At 35.9% G+C, this 12,500-nt stretch overlaps 8 protein-coding genes and 2 non-coding genes across 10 annotated transcripts in view, besides 1 other annotated feature; 3 read left to right on the top strand and 7 right to left on the bottom strand. All coding sequences in view use genetic code 11, as the record gives it.

Annotated features, from left to right (window-relative positions):
* The window catches only part of petA, a 963-nt gene extending 232 nt beyond the window's left edge, over positions 1 to 731 (bottom strand). Inside the window, exon 1 of the mRNA in view lies at positions 1 to 731. This exon is cut by the window's left edge and continues 232 nt beyond it. Within this exon, the coding sequence (YP_009561840.1) occupies positions 1 to 731 (731 nt within the window).
* Positions 1 to 12,500: part of a sequence feature (large single copy region (LSC)) that runs on past both edges of the window.
* Positions 962 to 1,651, bottom strand: cemA. Its single transcript has one exon. It carries the CDS (start codon positions 1,649 to 1,651, stop codon positions 962 to 964), a length of 690 nt encoding a protein of 229 aa, YP_009561839.1.
* Positions 2,379 to 2,933, bottom strand: ycf4. The gene has a single exon. The coding sequence runs from the start codon at positions 2,931 to 2,933 to the stop codon at positions 2,379 to 2,381; it is 555 nt and encodes a 184-aa protein (YP_009561838.1).
* Positions 3,376 to 3,486, bottom strand: psaI. Its single transcript has one exon. It carries the CDS (start codon positions 3,484 to 3,486, stop codon positions 3,376 to 3,378), a length of 111 nt encoding a protein of 36 aa, YP_009561837.1.
* Positions 4,202 to 5,716, bottom strand: accD. Its single transcript has one exon. It carries the CDS (start codon positions 5,714 to 5,716, stop codon positions 4,202 to 4,204), a length of 1,515 nt encoding a protein of 504 aa, YP_009561836.1.
* Positions 6,452 to 7,906, bottom strand: rbcL (ribulose-1,5-bisphosphate carboxylase/oxygenase large subunit). The gene has a single exon. The coding sequence runs from the start codon at positions 7,904 to 7,906 to the stop codon at positions 6,452 to 6,454; it is 1,455 nt and encodes a 484-aa protein (YP_009561835.1).
* On the top strand, positions 8,743 to 10,239 carry atpB. The gene has a single exon. The coding sequence runs from the start codon at positions 8,743 to 8,745 to the stop codon at positions 10,237 to 10,239; it is 1,497 nt and encodes a 498-aa protein (YP_009561834.1).
* Positions 10,236 to 10,637, top strand: atpE. Its single transcript has one exon. It carries the CDS (start codon positions 10,236 to 10,238, stop codon positions 10,635 to 10,637), a length of 402 nt encoding a protein of 133 aa, YP_009561833.1.
* trnM-CAU lies at positions 10,859 to 10,931 on the bottom strand. Its single transcript has one exon. It is a non-coding gene; the product is annotated as a tRNA-Met (tRNA).
* trnV-UAC lies at positions 11,121 to 11,759 on the top strand. The gene is made up of 2 exons: positions 11,121 to 11,158; positions 11,723 to 11,759. It is a non-coding gene; the product is annotated as a tRNA-Val (tRNA).

Here is a 12,500-nt window from a genome sequence, read left to right as displayed (position 1 = left end):
GGAGGGATAATATCAACCACTTGACGTCCCTCCGACGCATCCGTTATGGTTATCTCATATCCCCCTTTTTCTTTTCGTATGATTTTGCTTACTATACCTGCTCCTGTAGCATTATAAACTGTATTGTTACTCTTGCTGCCGTCGGGATAAATCTGACCCCTTCCCCTGTTCCCGCCTACGTATATAGGATATTTTAAGAAGTAAGCATCCTTCTTAGTAGCAGGGTCCGGGGAAAGAATAGGGAAGGTTATTTCACTATATTTTTTACCAGGGACAGGGCCTATCACAAGAATATTTTTTTTATTGGGGCGATAGTTCTGAAAAGACAAATTGCCAATCTTTTCTTTCATCTCGGGAGAAATACGATCGGGAGGAGCTAATTCAAACCCCTCCGGTAAAATAAGAACAGCCCCCACGTTCAACCCCCCCTTTTTACCATTAGCAAGAACCTGTTTCAGTTGCATATCATAAGGAATTCGAACAACTGCTTCAAATACAGTATCAGGAAGTACCGCTTGTGGAACCTCAATCTCCACGGGCTTATTAGCTAAATGGCAATTGGCACATACAATACGCCCAGTCGCTTCTCGTGGATTTTCATAACCCTGCTGTGCAAAAACGGGATATGCACTTGAAATGGATGTCCGAGTTAAGATATATATCATGAGCGATACGGAAATAGATCGAGTAATCTGTTTCTTTAGCCAAGAAAAAGCATTTCTAGTTTGCATGGTCCAATCATTGGTCGCGAAAATTTCTACAATAAATTGGGTAGGTCGCTAGTATAGTTCCCTAGCCACGATTCTGCTATTTGCTGGAATAATCTAGGAATAATATAGGATGAATTTTCCCGATGGTTAGAAATCGAAAGAGTAAATACGATTTTCAATACTTTGCTTATGTACAACTACAAAGTACCAAGCATTCTAATTGGATTAGATTAATATCAATGGATCCTTTATCAGTCATTCATTGAATGATAAATAACTACAAGTGACGGAGACAGACGATTTAAATAACGGAAAATCCAATATTTAAAAATTGTATCGAGAATGACTGGAAAGGTGGAAACAAGACCAGATATAATTTGATCATTATGAACAAATCCAAAATCTTTATAGATAGAGCCAATCATTAATTCCCAACCGTGGGGTGAATGGAATCCGATACATAAATCAGTTAATAAAAGAATAGAAAAAGCTTTTACTGTGTCACTTAAGTTATATAGGAATTCCTGAGCCCAAGAGTTAAGAATAACAAGTTTTTCATTACCCAAAAATGAATACCCGCTTAGAATAATAAAACAGATGATATTTGTCGAGAAGTGCAAAATCGTATGGATACGATTCTCATTTTGTATCTTGATTAATTGGATCGTTTCTTTATGGATTCCTATCCCAAACTCTTCGAGATGTGTTTCCGAGTATTCCTTGATCATTTCGTCCAAGAAGAGGAGTTCCTCTAATTCTATGAATTTTTCTAGAAGACTCTTTTCTTGAATATTATTCAAAAAAATTTCGGATTGCCCAGTATTCCACCAATTAGTAACCCAAGATTCCAGACATTTATTAACTGAGAAAGAAATCCACCAGGGCAAAAATACTATAGATGCAAGATAGAAAAGAGGAGTGAATGCTTTCTTTTTTGCCATTTTTTCATCTGTGAATTGTTAATCAACCCATTCGTACACTCTATGCGATCGAATATTTCTTACACACATGAGTTTTATACAAGGTAGCGAACTTATGAATCTATTTTATTTTTTATTTTGTGGTTAGTCTTTGAATCTAGAAAGAATACAGAAATAGGCTAAGAATTCACTTCGAATGAATAAATTCATAATATTGTTTCCTGATATCTCAATTGGTCAAATTCGAAATCAAGTGTCTCCTTTCGATGAATGATCGAAAGAACCACTTTAAGTAATGAATATTATTCAGATTTTGAGACGAAAGAACTCCTTTGCTATCAAAATATCCAATATTTCGAAAAAATTTCACTGATTACCCATAGTCAGGAATAGAATGATTGAGGGAAAGATATTACGATGATAAAAAAAAATGACTGGCAAAAGATAAATTGGCTAGTTCTCATTATTTAATTAAGAAATCCAATTGTTGGTCATTAAAGAATACAAAAGAAAGAATTAAAAATTTACAAGATACGATCTATCTGGATCTAAAGTGTCAATTCCAACAAATATTGAACTAAAAAAAATTTCTTGATTTCGAAATGGTTTGCCATCTGAGATGAATCTATTATTTCGATTTGTTATTTGTTATCGAATTGCATGGGTTTGCATACGCATAAAGACCATAAAAAGAGTTTCGTTTTATGGTTCTTTCATATACGTTTTCTTTAATTGAATGAACGTTCTCTCAAAATACTTCAATTGGTACACGCAAGAAATAGGCTAATTCAGCAGCCTTTTGTTCCATTTCTCGTGGAGTCAAATTCTCATCAGTACGGGTCAAGGGAATGGACCCCTGGCCTCGGATGTCCATATAAAGAACACGACGAGCATAAATACCCTCTTTAACTTCTATTCTAACGGACTGAATATCTTTTATAAGGAATCGGAGGAATATGCGACGATTTTTTCCCGGAAATCCCCAACGAAAAATACAGACTATTCCTTCCTTTCTATCGAATCGATCATAACCACTACCTACATTCCAGGAAATTGTGCACCACAAATAAGAGCTAATAAAGAGACCCGCAATTCCGTAGAAAGACATCACGATTCCTTGTGGAAAAAAAACGATTTGCTGAGGCGTAAAAAAAGATATCAAATTTCTACCAAGATAACTGGAAGTTCCAACTAATAAGAAGCCTAATGAACCTAAAAAAAGGATAAAGGCCCAGCAGAAATTACTTATTTTTCGAGACCCCGTTATAAGTTCTATCCATATATGTTCTGATCGCCAAGTCATACTTTACCCGATTGCATTTTATTGGAATTGAGATAATACCCCAGAGAAATTTGACTTTACTTTTTTGTTTCCGAAGTAACTCTCATCAACTAGCACTAGTTTGAGGTGAACTAGCACTAGTTTGATGTCAACCTTTAGGAGTAATTCATCAAATTGGTTAAATCTAAAATAATAACATACTCTTTATTTAATACGATCCCACTATACATATCGATATACATATAGATTCACCGACTACATTTCAGCCATCCAGCGATCCTGATCTATTTGAAAATTGCTAGAATTAATATATCCATATATCATGTTTCTGCAGGCATAAGAGTTTTTTCCTTTATGTTCGGTGGAAATCACATGTTATACTATATTTCAATAAATAGATATCCGTGTTATGATACAAGTTCACGTTTTCAAAAAAAATGGATGAGATTGGGTCCCAGCGGATCTAAACAATCTTGTTTTTTTGAACATGAAGAAATAAAGAAGCCATTGCAATTGCCGGAAAGACTAGGCCTACTAACGGCACAAAAATAGATGGAAGGTTCAAATTTGTCATAGAAGGGGTACCTCAATTTACTATTTGTATCTGTTATTATGTTATTATATAAATAAAGATATCTTGTAATAATTATAATGAAATTAAGAATTTGAATTCTAATTAGATAATATTTATTATTAATAGAATTTGAAGAATTTGAAATTCTTAGTATAGATCTAAGTATCTATATATCTAAATCTAACTGAGTACGTATAATAAGTGCAAAGAATGTAGAACTGTAGAACTAAATAAATGGACTTATTCATCTCCTACATGAGAAAGATATGTATGATAATAAACTTTATTACTTTTGTTCTTGTCTTCTAATTTTCGAAAAATAGATAAAGAGTTTTTTACAGATTATCGAAAGATTCGTTCGAATCCGATCCAACATGAATTTTTAGCTAAAATGGTTTTTCGGGAGATAGAGAAAGATACAAAACTCTATTATCTATATTTAAATTTCAAATTATATACCTAAGACAAGAAGAAATTCGTTTTATTTTCCTAATTTCACGAAAGGAAGAACTCACTCTTGTTGATAAAGGCTTCTTGATTCGTAATCAGGAATATAGGTCAAAAAAAGAGTTATCCTCAACTTCCGTTTTGATTCTTTCTACAATTAGATCTTCTATCACCAAAGAAAACGCCATTATTATCTTATTTACTTTGATTCCACTAAACTAACTACTTTTTTGCTACAAACACAAATAAAATAATTGAACTTAGTGCTCTACTTGATTTTGCTTTCCTTTTGATTCAAAGGAAAAAAGGCGTGGAGCTTAAATAACTCACTCAGAACGCTTTTTAAAAGATTACGTGGTACAATTAGGTCGAATAAACCCTTCTGGAATAAGTATTCAGCTGCTTGTGAACCTTCGGGTACTGTTTTATTCAATGTTTGTTCAATTACTCTTTTACCTGCAAATGCAATGTAGGCATTGGGTTCGGCAATAATGATATCCCCCAACATACCAAAACTAGCTGTTACTCCACCAGTTGTCGGAGATGTAAGGATTGATACATAAAATAACTTTTTATTTAATTGATAATCATATAAAGCAGACGATATTTTAGCCATTTGCATCAAGCTCAAACTTCCTTCCTGCATGCGCGCCCCCCCAGAAGCACACACTATAATAAGAGGTAAAATTTGATTCGCAGCGTGTTCAATCAAACGGGTGATTTTCTCTCCGACTACGGATCCCATACTACCCCCCATAAACTGAAAATCCATAACCCCAATTGCTACGGGAATGCCGTTTAGTTGGCCTATGCCTGTTTGAACAGCCTCGGTTAATCCTGTCTTTCTTTGATAAGAATCAATACGATCTTTATAAGGCTCCTCCTCCGAATGAAATTCAATGGGATCCAGAGAGACCATGTCTTCATCCATAGGATCCCAAGTACCCGGATCAATCAAAAGTTCAATTCTATCCGAACTGCTCATTTTCAAATGATATCCACATTGTTCACAAATATTCATTTTTGATTTCAAAAATTTCTTATAATTTAATCCATAACAATTTTCGCATTGAACCCACAAATGCTTGTATTTTTGAGTTACCTCGAGATCATTAGAACTTTCTCTTATAGTTAAATCACTGCCCTTCGTGCGAGTTCGTCTACTGGAACCCTCATTTTCACTACTATTTCGACTTTCACTACCACAAATGGTTCTATAAATGTAACTGTCACCGTAATTCTCATTACCACTTATAATGGAAGTATCTATACAGATTTGAGCCTGAAGATAATTATCAATGCAACTATTAATGTGATTATTCCAACTATATTGAGTATCATACATGTAAGAATTATAGTAGGGATCTTCGCCCCTAAATCCATTATTCAGATAACTCGAGTTTCGATAACTATAAAAAGAACTTTCTAGTTCACTCAGAAAAGAATGATCGTTGTCAATCTCAAAAATCTGATTTTCAATATCAAAATAGATGGAATAACTGTCTCCATTCCTATCACTAACTAAAAAAGTATCATCAGAGATGAAATTCCGAATGTCTTTAACGCCGAATAAATAATCAACATTACTGCAACTATGAATGTTTTTCACTTTTCGATTTGGATCTTCACTGGTATTTTCAATAGGACCAAGACTGCCCATTGATTTATTTAGCCCACACCTGCGTTTGAACTCCTTCTTAAACAACATCGAATTAAACCACCATCTTTCCATAGAGTTTTCTTGCCCCCTATTTGCATGAAAATACAATAGATGAATAGTCATTCGCTATAAAATTATTTATTTGAATATCTTATTTCCTATCAGACTAAGCATAGAAATCCAATCACTAGGATTATTAACTAATAAGGATTGTGAGTATTGAAAAAAAGTTCTGAATCTGGGGGAACACTTCACTATATATTAATATGTTGGAACCCCCTTTTATTATTAAAAATAATATAATAATATAATTTTTGATAAAGGGCGGCTTCTCCTATGTCGTATCAAATTCGCATCGAAAAAAAGAGATTTGTCCTCTCCTATAAAGAAATCAAAAAAAAAAATTTTCGTAAAATCTCGTCTAATACTAATATCTAATCACTAACTAATCTAAAATCTAATTCTAATAATAAGTAATAAATTAAGGTTCTATTTCAACACGGAACAAAGGGGACAATATAGAGGATGGGTAGAAAGAGTTGTGATACTTGGCTTGATTCAGGGAAACTACAAACTACAGGATAGAAAAGAATATACTAATCCTAAGGATCCGTAGGGTTAATTGTGGATCCAAGACAACAATGGAAAGATTTGAGTCTTAGATTTTGATTTAGTTTTCTATATTTTGTATTTCAAATCTTGTATATCTAGGTAAGTATATACTTAGTCAAAATATATGCAATAGAATCTTTGTTGTATTCGGCTCAATCCTTTTAGTAAAAGATTGGGCCGAGTTTAATTGCAATTCAATTAAGAGAACGAAGGATAATTACTTGAGTTCTTTCTCCTTATCCTTCTTTATTTGCTGCTAATGTCTACTGTTTTATCCAAAACGTCTACTGCTGCAAAATTAAATACGATCTCTTTCCATACCTCACAAGCAGCAGCTAGTTCCGGGCTCCATTTGCAAGCCTCGCGAATAATCTCATTACCTTCCTGAGCAAGATCACGTCCTTCATTACGAGCTTTTACACATGCTTCTAGAGCTACTCGGTTAGCTACGGCACCTGGCGCATTACCCCAAGGATGTCCTAAAGTTCCTCCACCGAACTGTAGTACGGAATCATCCCCAAAGATCTCGGTCAGAGCAGGCATATGCCAAACGTGAATACCTCCTGAAGCCACGGGTAGAACACCTGGTAAAGAGACCCAATCTTGAGTGAAATAAATACCGCGACTTCGATCTTGTTCAACAAAATCATCACGCAGTAAATCAACAAAGCCCAGAGTTATGTCTCTTTCACCTTCAAGTTTACCTACTACGGTACCAGCGTGAATATGATCTCCACCAGACATACGTAACGCTTTTGCTAATACCCGGAAGTGGATACCATGATTCTTCTGTCTATCAATAACCGCATGCATTGCACGGTGGATGTGAAGAAGTAGACCATTATCTCGGCAATAATGAGCCAAGCTAGTATTTGCGGTGAATCCCCCCGTTAAGTAGTCATGCATTACGATCGGAACACCCAATTCTCTAGCAAATATAGCTCTTTTCATCATCTCTTCGCATGTACCTGCAGTAGCATTCAAGTAATGCCCTTTGATTTCACCTGTTTCAGCCTGTGCTTTATAAAGTGCTTCGGCACAAAAGCAGAAACGATCTCTCCAACGCATAAATGGTTGTGAGTTCACGTTCTCATCATCTTTGGTAAAATCAAGTCCACCGCGAAGACATTCATAAACAGCTCTACCGTAGTTTTTAGCGGATAACCCCAATTTAGGTTTAATAGTACATCCCAACAGGGGACGACCATACTTGTTCAATTTATCTCTTTCAACTTGGATCCCATGAGGCGGACCTTGGAAAGTTTTAACATAAGCAGTAGGGATTCGCAGATCTTCCAGACGTAGAGCGCGCAGGGCTTTGAACCCAAATACATTACCTACAATGGAAGTAAACATGTTGGTAACAGAACCTTCTTCAAAAAGGTCTAAAGGGTAAGCTACATAAGCAATATATTGATCTTTTTCTCCAATAACACGCTCGATGCGGTAGCATCGCCCTTTGTAACGATCAAGGCTGGTAAGTCCATCGGTCCATACAGTTGTCCATGTACCAGTAGAAGATTCCGCAGCTACCGCGGCCCCTGCTTCTTCAGGTGGAACTCCAGGTTGAGGAGTTACTCGGAATGCTGCCAATATATCAGTATCCTTGGTTTGGTACTCAGGAGTATAATAAGTCAATTTGTACTCTTTAACACCAGCTTTGAATCCAACACTTGCTTTAGTCTCTGTTTGTGGTGACATAAATCCCTCCCTACAACTCGTGAATTAAGAATTCTCACAACAACAAGGTCTACTCGACACGAATTCCGCGTTAATGAAACTTTTCACAGGAATCTTTCACAAAATTTCCAACTAATACTAATATTATCAACTAATCAGAATGGTTGATTATTAGACCATGGTATTTGATTTGCCAAATACATCATTATTGTATACTCTTTCATATATATAGCGCAACCCAATTTTTATTTTTTACCTTTTTTTTTTTGAAATGGAAATACCTAACTAACCTAAATAATAAGAACTTCCCCCTTGACAGTGGTATATGTTGTATATGTAAATCCTAGATGTGAAAATATATGGAATTCCTCTATGATCTATGATCTATGAATCTATGAAAGGTATAAAAAAGAAAGAAAAACGCAAAGAAAAGAATAGGCTAGGCATAAATCGATATGCTGAAATTGAAATAAAAAATAAATAAGAAGAGGAGCCAATTAGATACAAATAATGAATCGTAATAGAAATAGAAAATAAAGTTCAGGTTCGAATTCCATAGAATAGATAATACGGATGGGATTGTCTATAATGATAGACAAATGAAAGACTTTCTCAAGATTCTGATTCATCCACTTGAGATTTTTAAATGAAAATAGGTTGGGTGAGCTTGCAAATTCACTCAGTCTCATTGAATAAGTAAACAATTGAATTGGTTCAAGTTCAATTGCATGGTGCCAACAAAATCGAGTGCTAATTCCCATTTTATTGAATTAACCGATCGACGTGCTAGCGGACATTTTTTTTGAATTCGATAATTTTTGAAAAAACATTTCGACATATTTATTTATTTTATTATTATGAGAATCAATCCTACTACTTCTGGTTCTGGGGTTTCCACGCTTGAAAAAAAAAACCTGGGGCGTGTCGTCCAAATCATCGGTCCGGTACTAGATGTAGCCTTTCCCCCGGGCAAGATGCCGAATATTTATAACGCTCTGGTAGTTCAAGGTCGAGATAGTGTTGATCAACCAATTAATGTGGCTTGTGAGGTACAGCAATTATTAGGAAATAATCGAGTTAGGGCTGTAGCTATGAGTGCTACAGAGGGTCTAACGAGAGGAATGGAAGTGATTGACACAGGAGCTCCTATAAGTGTTCCGGTCGGGGGAGCGACTCTGGGACGAATTTTTAACGTGCTCGGAGAGCCTGTTGATAATTTAGGGCCTGTAGATACTAGTACAATGTCTCCTATTCATAGATCTGCGCCCGCCTTTATACAGTTGGATACAAAATTATCTATTTTTGAAACAGGAATTAAAGTAGTAGATCTTTTAGCCCCTTATCGCCGTGGAGGAAAAATCGGACTATTCGGGGGAGCTGGAGTGGGTAAAACAGTACTCATTATGGAATTGATTAACAATATTGCTAAAGCTCACGGGGGCGTATCCGTATTTGGCGGAGTGGGTGAACGTACTCGGGAAGGAAATGATCTTTACATGGAAATGAAAGAATCTGGAGTGATTAATGAAGAAAATTTTGCAGAATCAAAGGTGGCCCTAGTTTACGGTCAGATGAATGAACCGCCGGGAGCTCGTATGAGAGTTGGTTTGACTGCCCTAACTATGGCGGAATATTTCCGAGATGTTAATGAGCAAGACGTACTTCTATTTATTGACAATATCTTCCGTTTCGTCCAAGCAGGATCCGAAGTATCGGCCTTATTGGGTAGAATGCCTTCCGCTGTGGGTTATCAACCGACCCTGAGTACCGAAATGGGTTCTTTACAAGAAAGAATTACTTCTACCAAAGAAGGGTCCATAACCTCTATTCAAGCAGTTTATGTACCCGCAGACGATTTGACTGACCCTGCCCCTGCTACGACATTTGCACATTTAGATGCTACTACCGTACTATCAAGAGGATTGGCTGCCAAAGGTATTTATCCAGCAGTAGATCCTTTAGATTCAACGTCAACCATGCTTCAACCTCGGATCGTTGGTGAGGAACATTACGAAACCGCCCAAAGAGTTAAGCAAACTTTACAACGTTACAAAGAACTTCAGGACATTATAGCTATCCTTGGATTGGACGAATTGTCCGAAGAGGATCGTTTACTCGTAGCAAGAGCGCGAAAAATTGAGCGTTTCTTATCACAACCCTTTTTCGTAGCAGAAGTATTTACCGGTTCTCCAGGGAAATATGTTGGTCTAGCAGAAACAATTCGAGGATTTCAATTGATCCTTTCCGGAGAATTAGATGGTCTTCCTGAACAGGCCTTTTATTTGGTAGGTAATATCGATGAAGCTACCGCGAAGGCTATGAACTTAGAAATGGAGAGCAATTTGAAGAAATGACCTTAAATCTTAGTGTACTGACCCCTAATCGAATTGTTTGGGATTCAGAAGTGGAAGAAATCGTTTTATCTACTAATAGTGGTCAAATTGGCATATTACCAAATCACGCCCCTATTGCCACAGCTGTAGATATAGGGATTTTGAGAATACGCCTTAACGACCAATGGTTAACGATGGCTCTGATGGGTGGTTTTGCTAGAATAGGCAATAATGAGATCACTGTTTTAGTAAATGATGCGGAGAAGGGTAGTGACATTGATCCACAAGAAGCTCAGCAAACTCTTGAAATAGCGGAAGCTAATGTGAAAAAGGCTGAAGGAAGGAGACAAAAAATTGAGGCAAATCTAGCTCTCCGACGAGCTAGAACACGGGTGGAGGCTATCAATCCGATTTCATAACTCGTTGGTACGTTCGAATAATAAAAAGAAGTTCTCTTTCTAATCCTATTTAGATTCTGTCGGGTGAATACAATCAAATATAATCAAACAGAATCCAATTCTAATGTAAAAATTAAAATTCAAAAATGAAATAGAAAAGATACAAAATGAAAAAATAAATATCACTAAGGGTGGGTCGTAAACCTTATTAGATACCAGAGTCAATGGTATCTAATAAGTTTTACCTACTATTGGATTTGAACCAATGACTCCCGCCGTATGAAAGCAGTACTCTAACCACTGAGTTAAGTAGGTCATTTATCATCCCAAAGAGAACCAAATGAAACCCATCCTGTCGATGGATTATAAATATCATATTACTTATAAGCAATACTAATCTAAGGAATACCACTCAAAGAGATCAAAGATTGTTGATGTTGGATCATGGAATATTTATCTTGACAAGAATTTATCTACATGGTAAAATATGTATCACAAGCACTAAGGGCTATAGCTCAGTTGGTAGAGCAACTCGTTTACACGCGCGCCAATGTTTTTCAAGGGAGTTCATCATACAATCATAAAAATTGATCTTGTTGAGAAATCGATGTCTTACTCCATAACTTTGAGGGAACCATAGCCTGACAAAAGGTTCGGTCCAATTTGGACGCCCATTTAGGAGGTGCCAAACAGACCCCATCATTGATTTGAGATCTTGATAAGGTGAATACCCAGTCTATTCAATGCTAGGCATAATGAGTATAAGGACCTCAAAAAAATCTCTTTTCGTCATATGAACTTCAAGGTGTATGAAGTTTCATAATTTGATTTTTGAACGATAGAGACTTCATTTAACTTAGGTTGATCTAGGCCAGAGACAGACCTACGTCAAGATAACCCCACCCTTGAAACACTTTGGTAATGCTCCCAAATAATGAATCAGAGCACATGGAGCCATTTCCTTATCTTTTTTTCTGTCAAGAAAAAAAATGGCAGACTAACTGATATTTATGTCAGTTAATGAAAGAGCCCAATGCAAAAAAAATGCATGTTGGGTCTTTGAAACAGTTCAGATCATTTTAATAATAATAAGTTTGATCTGTTTTACCGAGAAGGTCTACGGTTCGAGTCCGTATAGCCCTATAAAAATGTAAAAATGAAGCAAAAAAAATTGTATAATTTTCATTTCTTCATTATTATTTATTGCTTGTAACTAAGTTAAATCCAATTATTCCTATAAGTTTATTCACGGCAATCGTTTAAGCAGATGAAAGAAAAAACGCATATCAATGGATCCAATCGATATTGATTTTTTCAATTGCAGATAAACAAACCAACCTTTCGTCATTAATCTTCGGAGGCGAATTACATATTCATATCCACAATAAAAGAATTAGTGAGACTCCCTTTCTTTTGATATCCCCAATCTTATTGAGTTTTGGAAGTCAAATCATTTCACGGGCCTGGTGAAATGAAAAACTACGAAGAGGAATTCACATGGATTTAGGAAGGGCCTGCTGTATTTGTGTCCAAGCTAAAGTTTTTTGAAAAACGAATATCTTTGGTCACTTTCATTGTCAAATAGGCTTTTCTTTCGTATACCTTACTTACCTCGACCTAGCGAAGCACAACACAAAAAGGGTAGTCTTCTTTTTCTGTATTCAACCAAGAAAAACCCCTCCACCTGGATTCGAATCCTGATACTATTATTAAATAATAATAAAATAATAATAAAAGGAATATACCAACACAAGATCTTCTAAATCTTGAGATGGAAATTCCTACACATTCTCTTCTATTTGATTACTTGTTCTATTCTAAATCACTACGAAAAAATAAAAATAAAATGAAAATAAAGACCTCCTGATTCTATTTATAGAAAAA

Source organism: Lycium barbarum, chloroplast, assembly GCF_019175385.1.
Source record: "Lycium barbarum chloroplast, complete genome".
In the NCBI taxonomy this organism is placed as follows: domain Eukaryota; kingdom Viridiplantae; phylum Streptophyta; class Magnoliopsida; order Solanales; family Solanaceae; genus Lycium; species Lycium barbarum.
This window is presented reverse-complemented; position numbering and strand designations above follow the sequence as displayed.